General features: G+C 36.9%; 1 protein-coding gene across 1 annotated transcript in view; it reads right to left on the bottom strand.

The window, feature by feature from the left end:
- The window catches only part of MALRD1 (MAM and LDL receptor class A domain containing 1), a 543,248-nt gene extending 522,016 nt beyond the window's left edge, over nucleotides 1-21,232 (bottom strand). The window contains 3 exon segments of the mRNA XM_071221350.1: nucleotides 5,001-5,141; nucleotides 20,912-21,187; nucleotides 21,190-21,232. Of these exon segments, the coding sequence (XP_071077451.1) occupies nucleotides 5,001-5,141; nucleotides 20,912-21,187; nucleotides 21,190-21,232 (460 nt within the window).
- Between the last annotated feature and the right edge of the window lie 1,262 nt (nucleotides 21,233-22,494).

The raw sequence follows: 22,494 nt of genomic DNA, 5'->3' as shown, positions 1-22,494 counted from the left end.
TAGTTCTTAGAGGCAGAATTTATTCTTTCCTCACATATCACCAAAACTGCATATAGTAAGATGCAAAAATATTCAATGTTTATTAAACAGACTGGGGGACAGCCAAGTACGGCCTTCGGACAAAACACACCTGCCACCTCTGCTGAGTGTCGAATGCCGTATACAACAGTGCGTACACTGTACTGCATATACTGTATGAGTTCATTTGTGTGAATTCTAGAACAGGCAAAACTAATCTACGGGTGTTGGCAGGAATAAAAATAGTGATTATCCTGAGAGTGAAGGGTAAGAGCAAGGATTGCCTAGGAGGATACAGGAGGGAATTTTCAGCCATGACAGTAATGTTTCAAATTATGTTAGAGATTGGTTGCATAGGTGAATGCACTGGTCAAAATTTATCAAATAAAACACTTAATATTGGTGTATTTATATCATTTAAGTTTTACCTTAGTAGAAAAAAAACTCTAATGGATATTGTGTTCTAGTGAGGGAGCAAACTTTTCTAAAAAGGGCCAAATCATTTAGACTTTGTGAACCACATGGTCTCTGTCACAACCACTCAACTCCAAGGCTGTAACATGAAAGCAGCTGCAGAAAATTTGTGAATGAATGGGCGTGGCTGTGATCCAATAAAACTTTATTTACAGAAACCATAAAATGACTCAAGGCTATGCTTTGTCGACTCCTGCCTCTACTTAATGATACCGTGCTAACCTGGTTGAAGTAAAGTGATTCCCGCAACTTTCTTTGAATGCATTGCACATGTGATGGATTGATCAGTGAAGAAAGGGTTTGGGCAAATAAATAGATATTTCATAAAACAAATATAGTTATTTGAATTTTATAACTTAAGTGGTGGGTATGGCTATTCACAGTAAATTTGTAAACTTTTTTATGCTTAAGAATTTTTATAATAAATGGTCGGGGGGGAAACCAAATAAATAAAAAATAAGTGGGCACATATACCCTGCTTATAGATTACTAAGGAAAATACAGTTAATATGGCCATGAGTTAACACAGTGTAGATGAGTTGAAAGCTATTGTTTGTTGCTCAACAATCTCACATGACCAAAAACATGCCCAGCAATGGGTCACTGCAGGTGTGGCTGTGGAGAATAGCAAAGGGCCTCAAGTCCTAGGGGAAGACCATCACACTTTCCTAGGACAAAAGAAAAAGATTTGATGCTATTTAATAGTGTGTGGATTTCATAATATGGATTTCAGCTCCAATTTAACACTTGGCCCGAGTAATGAAAGTACTAATATTTCTGTTTAGACCTGATATTAGATACCCATAAGTAAAACAATCTTTTACAAATCAGTACTAAATGTTAACCACTCTGATGGAGCTTTAGTAGACTTCAAATGTTGACACAGGGACGTTTTTAATGTTCTAATGGATTTTCACATTTAGCTCTGAAAACTTCCCTAAGCATTGATTATATGATAAAAACTATTATTTTGGAGCACTAGAAAATTATTTCAAGAATAAGTTATCCAAAAAATGTATTAATACCCATGAAATAAGGATTTTTTGAGTGAAGAAAAAATTCCAACAATACTATTTTTCCATAAACATTTCAAATAGCTAATATATAAAGGCAGAAATTTACTTACTTAAAATTATCTCTAGGGAAATACTCATTTTAATATTTAATTATAGTTGCAAGAGATACATCTATTATTAATATCACTAGCCTTCAATAATTGTGCCAGGCAATGTTTGCTCCCTTTTCCCTGAGGCTTGTATTATTATTATTCATATTTTACAGATGAGGAAACTGAGACCAGCAGGTTCAAACCCATTTAGTCTGATTCCAGAGATCTTAAATCAGACCAAGAGATATGGCTAAATGGTGTCTGCCTATATATCTAACATCTCAGTTGTGAGGTGAGTTGCCCCCATTTTACCCCTTGACTAGCCTTTCAAAACAATTAGCATGGCAAAATGAGAAAAGGAAGAAAGGAAAGCAAGAAGCAATAAAAGAAGGGAAGACCCTGAAACACCAATTCAAAAGAACCTGTGCACCCCAATGTTCATAGCAACACAATTTACAATAGCCAAGTGCTGGAAGCAACCTAAGTGCCCATCAATAAATGAATGGATCAAAAAACTATGGCACATTTACACAATGCAATGCTATGCAGCAGAAAGAAAAAAGGAGCTCCTACCCTTTGCAATAGAATGGATGGATCTGGAGAGCATTATGCTAAGTGAAATAAGCCAGGTGGTGAGGGACAAATACCATATGATCTCACCTATAAGTGGAACCTAATCAACAAAACAAACAAGCAAGCAAAATATAATCAGAGACATTGAAATTAAGAACAAACTGACAGTAACCAGAGGGGAGGTGAGAGGAGTTAATGAGGGGAAAGGGGGAAGCATTTTCAGGAACAGCTATAAAGGACACATGGACAAAACCAAGGGGGGGTGGAAGCAGGGGAGGGAGGTGGGGATGGTTGGGGTGGGGTGAGTGGTGGGGTGTAAATGCAGATAACTGTACTTGAATAACAATAAAATAATTTTTTAAAAAAGAAGGGAAGGTCCTAATGTTGTTTAACTCCAAGATGAGGAAAAATAAGAATAGAATAATAGCCACATGCACCAAAAAGAGAAAGCATCAGGTATTATGCCCATGAGGAAGACCAGGCTAAGTAAATGTATGCTGTGGAAAATCTCCTAACTGAAAGGCACACACAGGGGGAGGTTCTAAATGAGAGACATACGGGATCCAACAATTCATAGGCAACGCAATGGCTAAAAGTTAGGAACCAGATTCAATAACACCATCTAACATGACTGAATCCATAATAAGGTTTACATACTGCAGCGAGCCATTGGTCCTGTTTGTGAAGTTCATCCCTTTTTATGTGATAAAGTTGGTTTATTCCTGACAATTGTTAAAAATTATGTTTGGAAGTCTTTTCAAAGGTCTGTCTGGAAAATGTCCAGCCATTATGAATATAACTAGAATGGTTTGTGTGACATTGATGTAACCTGGCAGCCAAGGAGAGTGGACTGGAATGTGCGTGTGTGAACAATGATGACTTCGCTGTACTAGTCAGTGGAGGTGGTAGATGATATTGAATGAGCATGTGCACTGTGTGGCTGTCACAGTCAAAATGACTGAGACAGTAGAGCAACGAATCTGCATCGAATTTTGCATTTAGCTTGCACATTCCTCCACAGAAACTATTCAGATAATTCCAAAGGCCACAGCTGTGGGCAACTGGAGATTGGCAGCTTCATCACAAAAACACGACTGCTCATGCATCACATCTCATGCAAAGTTTTTGGCAAAACATCAAATCACCCAGGTGACTCAGCCCTCCTACAGCCCAGATTTGGTGCCCTGTGACTTCTGGCTTTTCCCAAAACTAAAATCACCTTTGAAAGGGAAGAGATTTCAGACCATCGATGAGATTCAGAAAAATATAACAGGGCAGCTAATGGTAACTGGGAGAACTGTGTGAGGTAACGAGGTGCCTACTTTGAAGGGGACTGAGACATCATTGTCTTACGTACAGTGTTTCTTGTATCTTTTTCAATAAATGTCTCTATTTTTCATATTACATGGATGGACAGACCTTGTATATATGTTTTTACTTTTACTAGATTTATTGGGGTGACATTGGTTAATAAAACTATATAGACTTCAAGTGCACAAGTCTATGATTAACCATCTACATATTGCATATGTGCCCACCATGCGAAGTCAGACCTCCTTTCATCGCCATACACTTGACCCCTCTCCCCTTCACTAACCACCACCTCCTTTCCTTCTGATAATCATTATACTTTGTATCTATGAGTTTTTGTTTGTCTTGTTTGTTCATTGGTAGCTGTCACTTTTATGTCCCACATCTGAGTCAAATCATATGGTTCTTGACTTTTTCTGTCATAGTTTGTTTAGCATTATATTCTCAAAACTATCCATGTTGTCACAGATTGGCAGTATTTAATTTTTTGAAAAGTATTTTTGACATCAAAGCCAATCAAAATAACAAACTCCATTTTACTTACATAGATGTTAAAGCTAAGAACACCAAAATTATTCAGAAATGTACTAAATATTAACTCTTTTGAATGTCAGATATTTTATGACATTGTACCAACAATATCTCATTTAGCTCTTAAATCAACTATTCTATGAACTAAACATCATTATTCCTCCCTGTAAAGTTGAGAAAACCAAAGCTTTAAAATGTAAGTTGTTCAAGATCATACAGCTAGCAAGTGATGGAGCCAGAATTCCAATCTACCTGTGTAGTATATAAATATTTCCAAGTAATTAAAATCTAATGCTTGAACATTAGCTTGCTTTAAATGATCTCTAAGGATATGCTTATATTTATATAACATTTAATTGTACTTATTTGAGAGGAGCATCAATTTTATAAAAATTCACTAGCCTTTAATTAGTCACACCAGGCAATATATGACTTGTTTTCACATCACATTTAAGCCCATCAGATGAGGGCAAGCGTGGAGTCAATTTTTGTCCACTGTAATATCTTAATTACCTGGTACAAAATGGTGAGTGAATGCAGTTTATTAGTTAACAAATAAAGAAATTAGTAAATGTCTGGCTCCATCACTACTTCAAAGGCTAGTCAGCATCAGAGCTGTCTAGTCAGCCTGAGGAAACAAATGTTACTGGACAGAGCCGAAGTCAGGCAAGTCAAAGGCACAAAATAAATTGATGATTAATCTATGTAGCATCACGTTTAAATTTCTCAATTTTCATAAAGAGTCAAAATATATAGAAAATCCCAATGACTGCCTAGATAGACCTTTGGAATTCCAGGAACCCGATTATAAGAATTCAATGTGATATTTTAGAATAATAAATATCTTGAAAATGGCTAAAGAAAATTAAACATTAAATTATCAATAGCTAAATATAAGCCAAGAATCTACTGCTATTATCAAACACTTGTCCAAAAAAAAGAAACGAAAGAAGAAAAGAAAGAGAAAGCAGCTCAAAGCACTTACCAGGCGTACCGCCACTGCGATCATGAAATGGAGGTGCCAGGCCGGTCACCCCATTTCTCTTTGTCCAGCCAAGTTGCAGGCTTTGACCTTGCATCATACCTCAGAGCCCGTCCTCAAAACCACACCTTTCACAATTGGAGCCTAATGAGAGAGAAAAAATATTAGCTTAGCAACAAGTGACAAATGTAGATTAATATAAGTATTATTTTTCACATTTAAGTTTAATTGATTAATGCAGAGCCTTTTTTGCAAATGAATTCTAACTAATCACCATGCACAAAAACCAGTGTAATCAGATAGAAAGAATCTCACACGAGATGAGAAGACTGAGGACCTAATCCTGCTTTTGTCTTTTATTAATTAAATGCCTTAGCTAAACCACTTAACCACAGCACTTACATTTCAACACATGTAAGATTAAAATAATGACATCCTGCCCTGTCCCCCTAAAACGATTGCTGTGAGGACCGAATGATATAATGTACATAAAAATACTTTACAACACATAGGCACCATAAAATATGAGGAATTATTATTACGGTTACATCTTCAACACAACCTCAGTATTCCATCCAGGCATATCAGAATTTCAGGTCTGGACAGAGGCCACTCTGATCACTACTCAACCATCTGCGTCTGTGATGAACCTGTGGAATTAAACATTGCACCTCACTGTCGAATCTCCATGTTCTTGAAAACTCTGAATGACTTACTGTAGCAAAAGCACTTTGTAGCTTTGAGTGTGTGAGTGTGTGTGTGTATAAGCAATCAAAGACACTTGGGAGACCGAAGATCTGGACACTTGGTTGTTCACATAACCACCCAGATAAGGCTGTTTTCCATTATCCAAAAAATTTCTGAATGTACTTAAAAATGCTCAAGCTCAAAAAAAAAAAAAAAAAAAAGAAGATTATCTTAGCAACAAATGGCCCATCCCTGGGCTGGAAGAACCCTTAGCAACTGTGGAGATTTCCCTTTGACAAGACTGTTCTTGCCCTGGCTGGTTGCCTTAGCCGTAGTAGTAAATATGCTGGTTGTTAGACAGTGCTTGGCAACCCAGTTACAAAAAGATTTCTTAAAACTTACTGGGGTGACATTGGTTTATAAAGTGATATAGGTTTCAAGTTACAATTTTATAATGCATCATCTGTAGGTTGCACTGTCTGTTTACTACCCAAAGTCACATTTTTTTGTCAACAAAATTTGACTCCCTTTACCTTTACTACCTCCCATCCCACCTCCTTTTCCCTCTGGTACCCACAATACTGTTGTCTGTGTCTATGAGTTTTTGTTTGTGCAATTGTCTTGTTTCTTCATTTGTTGCTTTCAGTTTTATATCCCACAGCTGTGTGAAATTACATTGTATTCTCAAGATTCACGCCCTTGTTCCCACAAATGGCAGCATTTCATCTTTTCCTATGGCTGAGCAGTATTCCTTTGTATATACAGACCACATCTTGTTTATCCAACCCTCTATCAAAAGAGACCTTGGTTGTTTCCACGTCTTGGCCATCGTCTGGACACTTGGCCACCGCAGATAATGCTGCAACGAACACAGTGGCGCATATATCTTTGCAAACAAATATTTCCAAAAATGCTGGGTAGATACCCAGGAGACGGTTTGCTGGGTCATACGGTAACTCTATTCTTAATTTTTTAAGGAATCTTTACACTGTTTTCCATGGTGCCTGTATCAGTTTACATTCCCAACAGCAGTGAATTTTTATTTAATCACATTTTGGACAAAATATATCTGGTGCATGTTCTTGAGATCATCTATATGAAAACTGAAAGCTGATTTAGAAATGTCACTTTTTAACTAAACCTACTTTATTACCAATGGTCTATTTTATTAAATTTATTTCTTGGTCCTTTACTTTGAAAGATTTTACAAATCAGCTCTATTCTGTAATAATAATAGGAATTGTAGTAGCCACACTTTATTGAGGTACTTTGTTCTGTGTTAGGTATTCTACTTGTAGTAGTTTACTCCTTAGGAAGCAAACATTTTCTTCTTTAAACGTGAGAAAATGCAGTCAGTGTGTTAGAGGCATTAGGTAATTCTCCCACGGTGGCACTGCCAGTGAGTGCTGGGGTAAGACTGCCACCAGGTCTTTTTGACTCCAGAACATGAGCTCTTAAAGTTCTGTTCTGAGGCCTAATTGTTTATCCACTGTCCCATTTTGATCAAAGACATAGAATTAGAAGTCTGTCAGAGTTTCTGGTTAGCCTAAGGATACCAGTATTTCCACACAGAATTGATGTTATGCTATCGGAAAGCAAAGAAATGTTACTAGTCTATGAATCATAATATGGTTAAATTGACAATCCCCATAAGGCCTTTGAAATATTTGCAGTAGCCGGAATATCCCAATGATTACCCTGTGGATCCCTAGTAGCAGTGCAGGGGCTTTGGCTGAACAGAAACAAACTAAACTACGCAGTAAGTTGCACAGTATACATGTGTGTGCACGCTCTTCGGTCAGCTGGGCGTGTATCTGCACAGATATGTGTTGTCATCAAGTCGCCTTTAGTTCCCAGCAACTTTTACAATAATCTACTTGTGACTGTAAAATATTCAAAACCATTTTCGTCACATTTTAGCAATTATGTGTATGAAATGTATATACACTCTCATGGGAGTTCAAGCGATTTTTAAATATCAAGAAATTACCTTGCAGTGCAATTACCAGCTGAAGTCTCTGTGTACTCTTCTTTGCTCTTTTTAATACACAAGGATAATGATGATTATTTCTGGAAGTGGTAGAACTAGAAAAATAGCTAAATAAACTATTTTCCCTTTAGTCTCAACAGGGGTTCATTTTGTTATAAAATGAATCTAATGAGAATACACTTTCAACTAATTCTTATTAAAAAAACGCAATCACAGACTTCTAATAATTGCTGGATTATTCAAAAATGCACCAGAAAAACGTTCAAGTATTCATTTACCCCCCTCAATAGAAAATTGTTTATTATAAATCATTTAAACAATTTTTCTTGAATTGTGGCTGATTTACTTTTTAATTCCATGTGCTACACATCTACATTCCAATCTGGAACTATCTGCTCTATTAAAATCTGCCTCCATGTAGATTCTGCTACCGCAGCCATCACTAAATCGTGGCAGTTGGACGGAGTATGCAACACTGAAGAACAATATGCAGAAACTTATCAGTAGAATCCACGTTCATGGGCCTTTTGAACTTATGGAACTCATCATTTTGTTTTCAATTTTATGATCCCAAAGGTCAGACACAGATGGGAGGGTGTCTCTGTGTTGCAATTTGTGGTTTCTTGAAAGGCCCAATTATCTCCTGAATTGGCTTCCACAGTGTGCTAGATTTGCTCGTTAAAATTCACTGGAGAATCTCTCATAGATTCGATCATTAACACTATCATGGGAAGAAAAATATTAAATAATGTCCCCAAGGGATGGTTAACTGAGGGCACGCTTCTGAGAAAATGGGAAAGAATAGAATAGAGGTTTAGTAGTGGTAATAGTGAGGGAATTGGTGCAGCACCCAGGATTAATTCAGTAAAGCATGGTAATGAGTAGATCATCACAACGTAAAGTTCTTAGAATACATACAGAGAAAATATAAGAATTAGGGAAAATCTCAAAAGGGAGAGGTAGAAGGTATTAAAAGCAAACTACTTATTTCACCTGAGCTCATATTAATAATGCACATCTACTTTCCTCCTAAAAGTTCTATGAGGCATAAGTTGTGGTATTTTCTTCAACTTTTTTAATTTAAATTATGGCAAAATACATATGACATAAAATTCACCACTTTAGTCACTTTAAATTGCACTGTTCTGTAATGTTAAATAAATGAGTATTGTTCTGCAGCCACCACCACTATCCATCTCCAGAACTTCTGTATTTCCCCCCCTGAAACTGTACACCCCTTCCATAATAACCCCACAGCCCTCCCTCTGGCTAGCCCTGGGGAACCGCCATTCTACATTTTGTCTCTATGAAGTTGATGACTCTAAGATACCTCACGCAAGTGAAATCATGCTTTATTGTCTTTTCATGATCGGCTTATTTCACCTAGTATGATATCCGCAAGGTTCATCCACATTGTCGCATGTGTCAGAATTTGCTTCCTTTTTGAGGCTGAAGAATATTGCATAGCATATTTGTACCACATTTTGTTTACCCATTCATCTGTTGATAAACTCTTGGGTGTCTTTTACCTTTGGCTATTATGAATAAGACTGCTATGAACATGGATGTGCAAATATCTGTTGGAAATCCTGCTTTCGTTACTTTTGGATATATCTCCAGAAGTAGAATTGCAGTATCATATGATATTTTTTTTTGAAGTTGCCATATTGTTTCCACAGATTCTACAAGATTTTACATTCCCACTGACAATGCACAAGCATCCCAATGTCTCAACACCTTTGCCAACACCTGTTATTTTCTGGGTTTGTTTGTTCATTTGTTTGTTTGCTTATAACAGTCATCCTAATGGGTGTGAGGTGGTATCTTGTGGTTTTTGACATACGTTCCCCAAGACCTTTGTCCACTTTTTTAAAACCAGGTTGTTTTTATGTTGAGTTGTAAGAGTTCCGTACCTATTCTGCATAGAAGTCTTTCATCAGTTATATGAATTGCAGATATCTCCTCCCATTCTATTGACTGTCTTCATTATGCTAGTGTCCTTTCATCCACAAGTTTTTTATTTCGATGAAGCCTAATTTCTTTTTTTCTTTTGCCTGTGACTTTTGTGTCATATTAAGAAATCATTCCCAAATTCAGTATGGTAGAGTGTTTCCTCCTATGTTTTCTTCTAATAATTTTATAGTACTAGCTCTTACATTCAGGTCTTCCATCCATTGTGAGTTTTAATTTTGTACATGGTGTAAGGTGAAATTCCAACTTTAATTTCTGTGTGTGTGAATATCCAATTTTTACAACAGTATTTGTTGAAAAGACTGGTCTTTCCCCATTGAATAGTCTTAGTGCACTTGTTAAAAATCACTTGACCATATCTGATAGAGCTTACTTTTAGGAGCTCTGTTCTATTCCATTGGCCTATATGTCTGTCTTTATGCAAATTCCACGTGTTTAATTACTGTAATTCTATAATTAGTTTTGAAATCAGGGACTGTTGGGATTGTAACTTGGTTCTTTTTCAAGATTGTTTTTGTTATTTGGGGCAACTTGAGAATCCACATACATTTTAGGATGGTTTCATTATTTCTGCAAAAGTAAAAAACATTCTTAGGACTTTGATAGGGATTGAACTGAATCTGTAGACAGCTTTGGGTTGTATTAACATGTAAACAATATTAATTCTTCCAATCTATTAACATTTACTTGTGTCTTTTTTAATTTTTTCAACAACAATTTCTAGTTTTCCATATGTATGTCTTCATCTCCTTGGTTATGTATATTACTAAGTATTTTATTCTTTTTGATGTTACTGCAAATGGAACTGCTTTCTTAATTTCCTTTTCAGGTTGTTCATTGTTAGTGTATAGAAATGCAACTAATTTTTATGTGTTGATTTTGTATTCTGTACTTTGCAGAATTTGCTTATTCTAAGAGTTTTTTGGAAGAATCTTTATGGTTTTCTATGTTTAAAAATCGTATTTTCTGTGAACAGAGACAATTTTACTTGTTCATTTCCAATTTGACTGCCTTTTATTACTTTTTTCTTATCTAATTACTCTGTCTGAGACTTCCAGCACTGTGTTGGTAGAAGTAATGAAAGATTTCATCCTTGTCTTGTTCTTGATCTTAAAGGAAACACTTTAAGTCTTTCACCACTGAAAGAAGTTAGTAAGAAGTTAACTTCGCTTTGTTTTTTTCATACATAGCCTTTATTGTTTTAGTTTCCTATATTCCAGGGTTGTTAAGTGTTTTCCTTTTTAAGGAAAACAATAAATTACATAGCCATAAAAGTTAGCATAGATGTAATTCATTTTACTATTTAGAAAATGATTTTCTTCATGTAGATAACATAGGAAAATATTTTCAGAGAGAATTATCTTCTTTAGTTGCATTAACTGTAAAAAATAATGGCCAGTTCCTTCAAAGGGTGGAATAATCCAAATATTCTCATTAAATGCAAGTAAAAAGTAATTATTTTCAAAAATAAATTTCAGTGGAAGATTGCTATATTTTGGCCTGGCAATTTGAAAATATTAATTAGTTTTTATCAGGAAATGTTTATCTTTCACACTGAATAAATTTTAATATTTTCATTGGGAAATAAACAGGAAAACATGAACTCACAAAGGCATGAAATAGCAGGTGAAATTAGTCCTTTCATAGCCCACACCAGAATTATCCAATATTACTTAGGTTTGATTTTTGTCATAGATTATGCTTTATTGCTCAGCTATTGAGAACATCCTTGGCAGTAATTGCATCATTAATAGTATCTGTGTCAATGAGAAAAGGATTATCAAACCATGTTTTTCCTTTAATATTGTTTGAGGTTAGTAACCTTCAAAGGAGGCTTCCAGTGTCCGTAACCGATGGGTGATTTCTGCAGACACCTGCATCGGGCCCAGCATTCGCTCCAACCTGCAGCAGTGTGCACTCAAGTGCTGTCAGTGCTGCATAGCTGTTTGCATATCATTCTCTGTTCCAGAGCAGCAGTTTGCACAGAAGATATTATGACTTTTTTAGTAGTTTCTATAGTGGTGAATACAGAGCCCTGATTAGAAAATTATTATCTCTTGCATGGACAAACGTTTTCATCATGTAAATTAATTCAGAAATAAATGAACTCATCATTTTTTTCCTAAATAGGTTTTTGGTTTCTCTCAAAATAATTAAAATTTCTATTCTAAATCAAACCAGACATTTCAAGACTTATTTACAGGAAAGTTACAATTACTTCTGAGTAGTACAGAACATTTTTTCTATTTCTTTATCTCTGATGGAAACATATTTAAAAGCTGTAATTCAAGGCCTTTGCTTTCATAAATTTGATCATTTTGACAGCAGAATGCAAGCCTTCTTTCAAAATTCCCAGTCAAGCCTTTAGTGTCAAGGTGCACAGGTAGAAATGATGTTTACTGGCAAACAGAAAAGTTACATGGGATGGCAAGCTTAGTAAGAGTTCTGTCTATATGGACATATAGATATGGCTTCAGAAGACATGGTGCTTGTGAAAGAGAAAGTTCACCATATCATGTCATCATGGTGTCTCAGAAATTTTCACTTTTCAGTGTATTTTATTGATTATGCTATTATAGTTGTCCCAATTTTTACCTCCCTTTTATTCCCCTCTACTCTGCAGCCACCCTCCCACCAGCATTCCACCCCCACCCCTTAGCTCATATCCATGGGTCATACACGTAAGTTCTTTGGCTTCTTCATTTCCTATACTATTCTTAAATTTCCTGTTTATTTTGAACCTACCATTTATGCTTCTTATTCCCTGTACCTTTGCCCACATTCTTCCCCTCCCCACTGATAACTCTCCATGTGACCTCCATTTCTGTGATTCTGTTCCTGTTCTAGTTGTTTGTTTTTGTTTTGGGTTTTTTTTTTTAAGTTCAGTTGTTGATAGCTGTGAGTTTATTGTCATTTTATTGTTAAAAGTTTTGATCTTTTTCTTAGATGAGTCCCTTTAACATTTCATACAATAATGGCACGGGGATGATGAACTCCTTTAACTTGTCCTTATCTTGGAAGCACTTTATCTGCCCTTCCATTCTAAATGAGAGCTTTGCTGGATAGGGTAGTCTTGGATGTAGGTCCTTGCCTTTCATGTCTTGGAATACTTCTTTCCAGCCCCTTCTTGCCTGTAAGGTCTCTTTTGAGAAATCAGCTGACAGTCTTATTGGAACTCCTTTCTAGGTAACTGTCTCCTTTTCTCGTGCTGCTTTTAAGATTCTCTCCCTATCTTTAACCTTGGGTAATGTAATTATGATGTGATTGGTGTGTGCTTCCTTGGGTACAAATCTTTGGGACTCTCTCAGCTTCCTGGACTTCCTTAAAGTCTATTCCCTCTGCCATATTGGGGAAGTTCTCCTTCATTATGTTTTCAAATAACTTTTCCATTTCTTGCTATTTCTAACGTACTTCTGGCGCCCCTGTGATTCAGATGTTGAACATTTAAAGTTGCCCTGAAGGTTCCTAAGCCTCTCCTCATTCTTTGGAATTCTTATTTCTTCCTTCTCTTCTGGTTGAATGTTTATTTCTTTCTTCTGGTCCAAATCATCGATTTGAGTCCAAGTTTCCTTCCCTTCACTGTTGGCCATATTTCTTTGTCTTGGCACATGTGTTACGTGTAAGGGGCAGAGCCTTAGATATTCACCAGGGTGGGTCAACCCACTTCACTGTATTGTGGGGCAGGTGTCAGAGAGGGAACAGTGCTGCTTGCTTGGTTCTCACCCTGCTCTGTCACTTCCCCTGCTACCCTCAAGCATATTGGGCCCTTCTGGTACTGATTCCCAGGTGGGTGGGCCTTTGTACATTCTAGGATCCTGTGGGTCCCTTCAACAAACTCTCCTGTGAGGTTGGGAGTTTCTCCAACAGCCTAAGCCCCCATAGGTTTTTACAGCCAGAGGTTTTGAGGCTTTAGTATTCTGTGCAGCAACCCTGCGTTGCATAGTCTACCTTGCTCCCCATTTGTTGCTCCTGGCTTATCCACACGCAAATGTGGGACTGGTCTGCCAGTGTCTGCCTTGCTCGCCTGGTCTGCCACCTTGCCACACATCCTCTCCACCCCTGCTGTCCTTCTCCACCCCTCCTACTCTGAATGAACATTTCTTCTTTAACTCCTCAGTTATCAGACTTCCATACAGTTCAATTTTCTGGCAGTTCTGGTTGTTTTTTGTTTTTGTTTTTTACATTTGTTGTTGTCCTTCTTTTGGTTGTGTGAGGAAGCAAAGTGTATCTACCTATGCCTCCATCTTGGCCAGAAGTCCTGTCTTTGAAATTTTCAAAGGGAGCTCACAAAGTGGCTGTGCTTCTTGGATGATATCAACTTGCATACTTGAGTTGCAAAGCAACAGCAGACTGCATTGCAAAACTGAGCCATTTTAGCTAATTCCTAAATCCATGGTGAGAAAAAAAAAGTGCAGCAGACACTCTTCCAATCATTCATGCAGCCAGTCAGCGAACCAGTGATCAACCAGTCTATGTAACATGTATTGACTGTGTTAATCAGTCTTCTATAAAATGGGAAGAACTAGATAAACGTCCTGCCTTAATGGGGCCAATATTTTGCTTTTTCATGGCCTCCTCCTTAAACTATTTGTATTTCTAGAAGAATGGCATCATGTCATAAAGGCATAATGTTTTTTTTTCCTTAAAGTGTCACCAAGATACATGCTCCTTCAAGTTTGTCCTTTTGGTTATAAGGCATCTGTTGTTGGAATTGTGATAAAATCCCTGTAGAATGGGTCCAGATACAATTCCAGTAACATATTAACCTCTTTCCCAGGAGAAAGATTCACTGCTCAGCCAACTTTCAGAATGCACTGAGAATGCTTCTTCAGTTTGTTGCTTTCACGTTTTCATATATTCAAAGATGAACAAGTGATGCATAATGCATGAGGTTCATCTTTTTTTTCATGTTTGCATTTCCCATTATAAACAAAAATAGTCCACAACTGTGAAACAGTTTTAGACATCAAAATCTATTAAGGAACATGATTTATGTTACACAGCTGTGCACAACATCATCCAAAGCATCCAACACTGCCAAGAGGGAAGAGTTCCTGGTAGTGTGATTTGACATGAAAGTATTTTAGGAAGATTGTTTTCAAAATAGCAGAACTCTAATAGGCACATGTACAAAAGAAAATGCCTAGTTCAAGGTCTCTCTGAAGCCAATCCTTTGGAGCAAGTTTAAGATTCGCTCTCTTGCAAGAAAAATATTATTTGGGGGGGGAAAGTATAAAATAATAAAAGCACTTGTAAATATTTAACTAAAATAAATGATAAAACTCTAAAGAAACATTTATACTATTTTATTATTAGTCCAAGTAGATACGTCAAATTCCCATTTGTTATCCCTTGCTCATTGAAAAATTTTCAGACTCTTCATCAACAAATGTTTTAACAAGAAGTTGGTTAATTAATTGCCTTTGCACAAAAAAGATTTACAGTCTTTGTTAAAACATTCCAATCATTCTTGAGTTGGTGTATTCAGCACCCTTGACTCTTCTCTCCCAGTCATTCTTAGGCAACTTTCATAGCTCTTCATCACAAACATTGAAGCCAGTGTGCAGTTCTGTGGGCTCAGGTTTTATTCCATCTCTGTCGTTATAAAATCTGCATTGCTATCCACTTTATCACACTTTTCTATTCATCCCATTCTACAGGATATTTTCTGTTCTCACAGGTACCTTCTTTTCCAGTTCACCTCAAAAATGTATCCTGCAGTTGGTACAAAGCATACATGACAGATCTGAAAGTATTTGGGCTGACAATAAGGTATAGATACATAAAATTGCCTCTCTCCAAATTTTATTAAAAGGAAGTAACTTGAAAGAGATTTAGGCACATATTCTGACATCAGTAACTAATGGGTAATTTTATCTAAAAACTTAATGTGTTTTATAATACCCTCTAAAGTTGTGTGATGCATGAAAATCAGATTTTATAATCAATCTTCTAAGGCCTCAAGAAACTCATATTTCAAACAGGATGGATAGGAACCTCAGATTACTGAGGCACCATTAATTAGCACATATCTGTGAGTTACTAACCACTTGGCTTAGGGTTTACCTCTTTCACACTTACAAAATGAGGCTTTTGACTTAGAGAAGCTTGAGTGCTTTGCTCCTCTAGGATATAATGGTTCTAAATTGGTGACCGCACAGCAGAATAGACCAGAAGGTCTACAGAGACATTAAAGCAAAATGGTCCTAATGCATCTTCCCAATGCCATAAACAAAAAAAAGATATTTTGCTCTTTTTCGTTGAGCATCCAATTCAGTGTGCTGAAGTTGTTACATAAAACTAGGGTAAATATCATAGGACTCAAAACTATAGCACCCTTTTAGGCCAAGACTGAAGTCTGTGAAAATTTTCTAGTTTTCTTCAGTGAGCTCTATACATTTATTACTAGATCTGTTACATATCTAATTCTGTTGTGCTATGGACTGAAGGTTTGCATCTCTCCAAATCCTATGTTTAAGCCCTGATCCCCAATGTGATAGTTAGTAGTGGCAGGAAGGCCTTCTTGATGAGACTGGGTCATGAGGATGAAACCCTCAGGATGAGATCAGTGCCCTTATAAGAAGAGACACTACAGATGACCTCTCTCTCTGCTATGTTGTGGCAAGAAGACAGCTGTCTGCAAATCAGGAAAAGGGCCCTCATGAGACATCAGTTCTGCCAGCACCTTGATCTTGGACTTCGCTGTCCCTAAAACTGTGAGCAATAAACGTTTGCTGTTTAAGCCACCCCGTCTATGACATTTGTTTTAGTATGCCGAACCAAGATATGTTGTTATGGGAAATAGAAATTTTAAGTATTTTCATTAGTTGTTTCATGACAATGTGCATAAAAATTTTGCATCCAATGTTGTAACAAAATAAATATTGCACATGAAGTCTCACATTTCACTGTACCAATGATTTACCTTCAAGTACTTCAACAAATCAAATACTTTGAAAAGTACTTGATATTTATGTCTTTCCAATGAAGAAATAATGTTTCACTGAGTATAATCTTGTTAAACACTATCACCTCTCAGATTTTCAGATTGCATCTCTAAGGTAGCTTTCACATATTTCACATATAAATTTAGATTTAGATGAAGTAAATACACTGAAAAAAATTCTTGGTCTTCAAGCCAAAATGTTTGTTAAAGAAATTAGGTAAAGTCTCAAATGCCTGTGATATATTCTAGCAAACCAAAGTATAAAATAGATTCCTATCTCCTTATGAAAATACTAGAGTGAATTAAAAAAGTTCTTAAGCATAACATATAGGTATAGATATATGTTTGATTAACTGAGTATCTTTTTCTCATTTGAATCACAGTCAATTTAGAGTAAATTTAGCACTAAAAGTGAATATACAACATCCGGCACAAATAACATCCCTTTTTATTACAAAATCTTTTATTACAAAATCATAAGCATGTAACTCTATAACATAACAATGTCATCTCAAACACGCCATATGACATTTTAGGTAAAATGTTCAAATTAAAATTATAAATTATCACACCCATATTATTACCCTACTGACCACACTCAAGCAGGCATGACTTCTGCCAGACCCTGTGTAGCAGGTATGCACAAATAATTTTTTACATATTTTATATTTTCTGGAAACACTCCAGTTGTAAGAATCCATTGCATGGGATATATCTCAACATTGTACCAACAGTCAATGTTGTAATTTTCTGATTGATTTAAATTTGAATGGTAGCAACATAAATAACACAGCTGCCTTTAGTGTTAATAAAAATAAAGCAGAGTAAAGCCTTTGTACATCAAATAACTTGGAGCAATTACTAGGAGAGAAGTTAGACTATTTTTGTACTTAGTATTGATTGTTATATTAAATAAATAAATAAAAATACAGGAGAATGAAGACCAGGAAGTGGGGATCAGCTTGGAAGCAGACAATGCAACAATTGGAATGGATTTTAAAAATAAAATATCCAGACCAGTGCCACAACATAAGTGCCACAACATTTATTTCCTTGGCTCAGGACATCAGTAGACTCTAATAAAGAGTGATTCTTGTCAAAACTAGAACCACATAGTTGTTACACCTGAAATTCTTTTTCTCATTTGCTATGAATTAAGTGCTCAATAGAATTTATTACATTGGGAAGATTCAGTCTTCCTAAACTTAATATCTTTAAAAAAAACCCTGAAAGTAAATGGTTAGGGTATTCTTAACAAGAATTCCATTATGTAAAATAAGAACATTTTCAAAAACCTATGAAGAGAATCAGTTGCATCCGAAATTCAACTTTACCCATGCCAATTTCATAAGTAAGAGTCAACATATTCATCTATTTCTTAAAGGTCACAGCATTTGGACATTAAAGGGGGGCACAGGTTGAATTTTTTCAAAAGGTAACTACTTTAACATCATTATAGCTAGCTTGAAAAAATCTCATTGATAAATGTAACATCACAAATTTTCATGAGAGAAATTTTTTTTTTAATTTATTTATTGTTATTTAATTACAGTTGTATGCCTTTTCCCCCCATCCCTTCACCCCACCCCAGGTGAACCCACTTCCCTCCCCCCTCTCCACCCTCCCCCTTGGATTTGTTCATGTGTCCTTTATAGTAGTTCCTGTAATCCCCTCTACCCACTGTCCCCGCCCCCACCCCCCACCCCCGCCCTTGCTATTGTTACATTGTTCTTAACTTCAATGTCTCTGGATATATTTTGTTTGCTTTTTCCTTCTAGTGCTTATGTTCCAGTTAAAGGTGAGATCATATGGTATTTGTCCCTCACTTCCTGGCTTATTTCACTTAGCATAATGCTCTCCAGTTTCATCCATGCTGTTGCAAAGGGTATAAGCTCCTTCTTTCTCTCTGCTGCGTAGAATTCCATTGTGTAAATATACCATAGTTTTTGGATCCACTCGTTTGCTGATGGGCACTTCGGTTGCTTCCAGTACTTGGCTATTGTAAATTGTGCTGCTATGAACATTGGGGTGCACAGATTCTTTTGGATTGGTGTTTCAGTGTTCTTAGGGTATAATCCCAGCAGCGGAATTACTGGGTCAAAGGGCAGTTCCATTTTTAGTTTTCTGAGGAAATTCCATACTGTTTTCCACAGTGGCCTCACCAGTCTGCATTCCCACCAACAGTGCACGAGGGTTCCCTTTTCTCCGCATCCTCTCCAACATTTGTTTGTGGATTTGTTTATGTTGGCCACTCTGACTGGTGTGAGATGGTACCTCATTGTGGTTTTAATTTGCATCTCTCTGATGGCTAGTGATGCTGAGCATCTTTTCATATGTCTCTGGGCCTTCTGTATGTCTTCCTTGGAGAAGTGTCTGTTCAAGTCCTTTGCCCATTTTTTAATTGGGTTGTTTGTCTTCCTGGAGTGGAGTCGTGTGAGTTCTTTATATATTTTGGAGATCAGGCCCTTGTCTGAGGTATCATTGGCAAATATGTTTTCCCATATTGTTGGTTCTCTTTGTAATTTGGTGCTGTTTTCTTTAGCCATGCAGAAGCTTTTTATTTTGATGAGGTCCCATTTGTTTATTCTTTCCTTTATGTCCCTTGCATGAGAAAAATTTCATGGCCCTTATTATTCCTTCAAAATATTTCCCCTCTAGTGTAGTATACAAAAAGAAAAAGGAAAAGAAAAAGATAAACCTCACACTTTAAAGCAATTCTCAATTTTATCTACAGGTTACGGTCTGCATTTTAAATAAAATACCAAAGCGGAACTTCTCAGAAATGAAAATGAAAAGCAAAAAAGCCAAAAGGTGATCTCCCAATGTAACATTCAAAATGAAATATGTTTATATGTCAGATGTGTTCCTCCGCTTTCCTCCATGGCTGCAGATTATTAGAACCTTTCATGCAGCCGAGACCTTTCCCCCCCAACATTTCTCCTTCTTTCACATTAACCTTTTGCCTGAAGCAGCACCATGCATGTTATCACAGCAAGCATGCCAAGGGGAGCTTCACAGAGATTAATAATGGGAGAGACTCTGCACTCCTGTCACATCGGCCCAGCGGTTCCTCTTTGCTGCTTACCCGGGAAGCCAGCAAGGGTTTTCCCACACAGGCCGAGGGAGGAAGAGGGAGGGCAGCGCACCCACATGCAGCCTCCCTGGGGAAACTGAACAAATACTAATGAATCCTTGTCTTTGGTTGCGCTTCATATATAATACTTACTAACCACATGATAGCTATCCCAAACTATGGAACAAAGATCAACTAGAACTCTTCTCTTCTACAGAGAAGAAATTTTTCAGTAAACTCTTCTCTTGTGTTAATGTAGCAACAGCTGAATATATATAAACAGAGGATCGACAGTAGCAAAATTGAATATGTAGAACCTATCTTAGTAGATGAAATTCTGTAAACACTAATTATCACAGTTATCTGAACAAAAGAATCGTGTAATTGTTAATTAATAGAGTATCTGAATAAAAATGGAAACTATGTTTGAGTAAAATGCTCTGAGTAATAGAAGTAGTGTCTCAGACAATTGAGTCAGTATTCCTGTGAACCAACGAGGGGTCCATTTAACTGGATGACAACGATGTTTATGAAAGGCAGTTGCATGTAAGTGCAGCACTAGTTCCATTGATGAAAAGCAGTAATTCCTTCAGAATGTCATACTGTAACAGAAACTGCAGACACACGCATTCTTTACCCTTGTCTGCCTGGGGTAAGCGGTTTCTTTTTTATTGCTATTACACCGGTAAGCAATGGAGCACTTTCCCTCCTGTGAGAGCTAGTTTGTCTCACTTTACAACCTCTTAAAATAAAGTGGAGGTTTAAGATCACACAATTAGTAGATGGTTTATCCAGGATCCAACTCGAGGTCCTGCACTCCGTGAAGCCTGGGCTCTTGGCTCCACCCAGAAATCAAAGGATACAAGCCAGAGAGTTGTGTTCAGTGTGTAATCATTCCATTCCACTTGGCAGGGCTGTGTATCAGCAAAAACAAAATCTACTCACTTAATTTAGAATTTATTAGAAATATTTTCATACTGAATTCAAACAAGCTCATAATTTCCATCACAGAATTTTAAAGCTGCAGTAATGACTTCTTTTGAATTTTATTCCACTAGTATAACATTAAAAGCTACATTTTTGCCTATAATTTCTTCTTTATGATCAGTAAAAACTGGTTTAAAACACATCCCATCCAGTTAGAATCTTAGTAATTTGATATTGTTTAATAAGAGCAATTTTTATTTATGGATCTCTCTCTTTAATAAAAAGAATATTTAAAAAAAGAATATTTTAGTTTATGCTACCTACCACAGGCTTTAAACCAAATCCCTGCAGGGCCGAGTATCTAGCTAAGTCTCCCTGGGCTGCTCGTCGGCCCCTGGGGTAAAGGTATACAGAAGCTGGAAAGAAGAGAGGTATAGGACTTACATGCTGTTCATCGCTCTTGTCCCCACAGTGACCTGTGAAGTCACGCACATTGTCAGGAGGCATGGAGGCCCCATTGCCACCCTAAAAGGCCTCTGTTCATTGATGAACCAGTGCAGAGAGGAAAACACAGAAAATCCAAGAGACACAAAAGCTTCATTCTTTGGGAATGCTAGCAATCGGGCCAGTCAGAAGAGCATTCGTTGGTATGTCTATTGTAGATTAGGCAGTTGTCATAGGTGTGTCCATGATTAGAAACATTCTTTTACTTTTCACTATTTTTTCTTTATGATTGGCAACTATCTGCAACTCTAACAAATGACTCCCAGGGCAGTTCCTTTATTTAGTCTTTTAGAGGAGTCTCTTCATTTATTTTTTTAAAGATTTAATTTATTTATTTTTAGACAGAGTGGAAGGGAAGGAGAGGGAGAGAAACATCAATGTGTGGTTGCCTCTCATGCACCCGCTACTGGGCCTCTGGCCCGCAACCCAGGCATGTGCCCTGACTGGGAACCAAACTGGCAACCCTTTGATTTACAGGCTGCCAGTCAATCCACTGAGCCACACCAGCCAGGGCTATTTTCCCATTTCTAAATATTGCACTCTTTTAACAAGCCTTTTAGAATTCAGAATTGCAATTTTGTGTTATATTAGAAATGCACTCCACCATCCCCTCGCACTAAATAAGTAAATGATTTATTACGTCAAAGCCCATTTCAGGTTTTCCTCAAAAGGAAAGAAGGAGGAGAAGTAAAAAAGAGTAACAAAACACACGAAAAGAAACATTACAACTTTACATCCTGATTCTGAATTCAGGTCCTATAACATTTTACATATCCCCTATTTTTCTTTTGTTTTTTTTGAAAATCGCATATTTTGTTGCTGTCATAGTTGTTTATTGCCTAGTTTCAGCTGGGAAGTCCTTTACCAACTGTTACTGTCTAGTAAAAATAACATTACCCTATGCTGTTTCAACTGCCACTCGTCTTTTAGATAAATAGTGAACTGAAATGAGGGCACCAAAAGTAAATCAGTATAATTCAGTAGTATAATATTTTATAGAGCAAATTTATATTTTCCGGCCAAAATATAAAATCATTTTCATGTGATCATTTTCTAATCACTTTTTCTCTATATGTACCAAAAGGAGCAAGGAATAAACATACTGATAGCAACCAGGCTTGTTTTTGTGCATTTTATTAAGAAACGGAAACACGTCCTACAGATCTCAGGGCTCTAATACTATACAAGCCATCAAACACATTGTCTCATTAGGTCCAAAACACCCCCTTCAATTGTTTCCTACTTTTACTGTAAAAATTAGCCCTGGCCAGTATGGCTGAGTTGGTTAGATCATCCTCCCCAAAACAAAGCTTTGCAGGTTCAATTCCCCATCAGGGCACATGCCTAGGTTGCAGTTTCCCTCCCTTGTCCAGATGCATGCAGGAGGCAATGGGCTGAT

The sequence above is a fragment of the Desmodus rotundus genome, chromosome 4 (assembly GCF_022682495.2).
Source record: "Desmodus rotundus isolate HL8 chromosome 4, HLdesRot8A.1, whole genome shotgun sequence".
In the NCBI taxonomy this organism is placed as follows: Eukaryota; Metazoa; Chordata; class Mammalia; order Chiroptera; family Phyllostomidae; genus Desmodus; species Desmodus rotundus.
The sequence above is the reverse complement of the archived record's forward strand: the minus strand, read 5'-3'. Positions and strand labels throughout refer to the sequence as shown.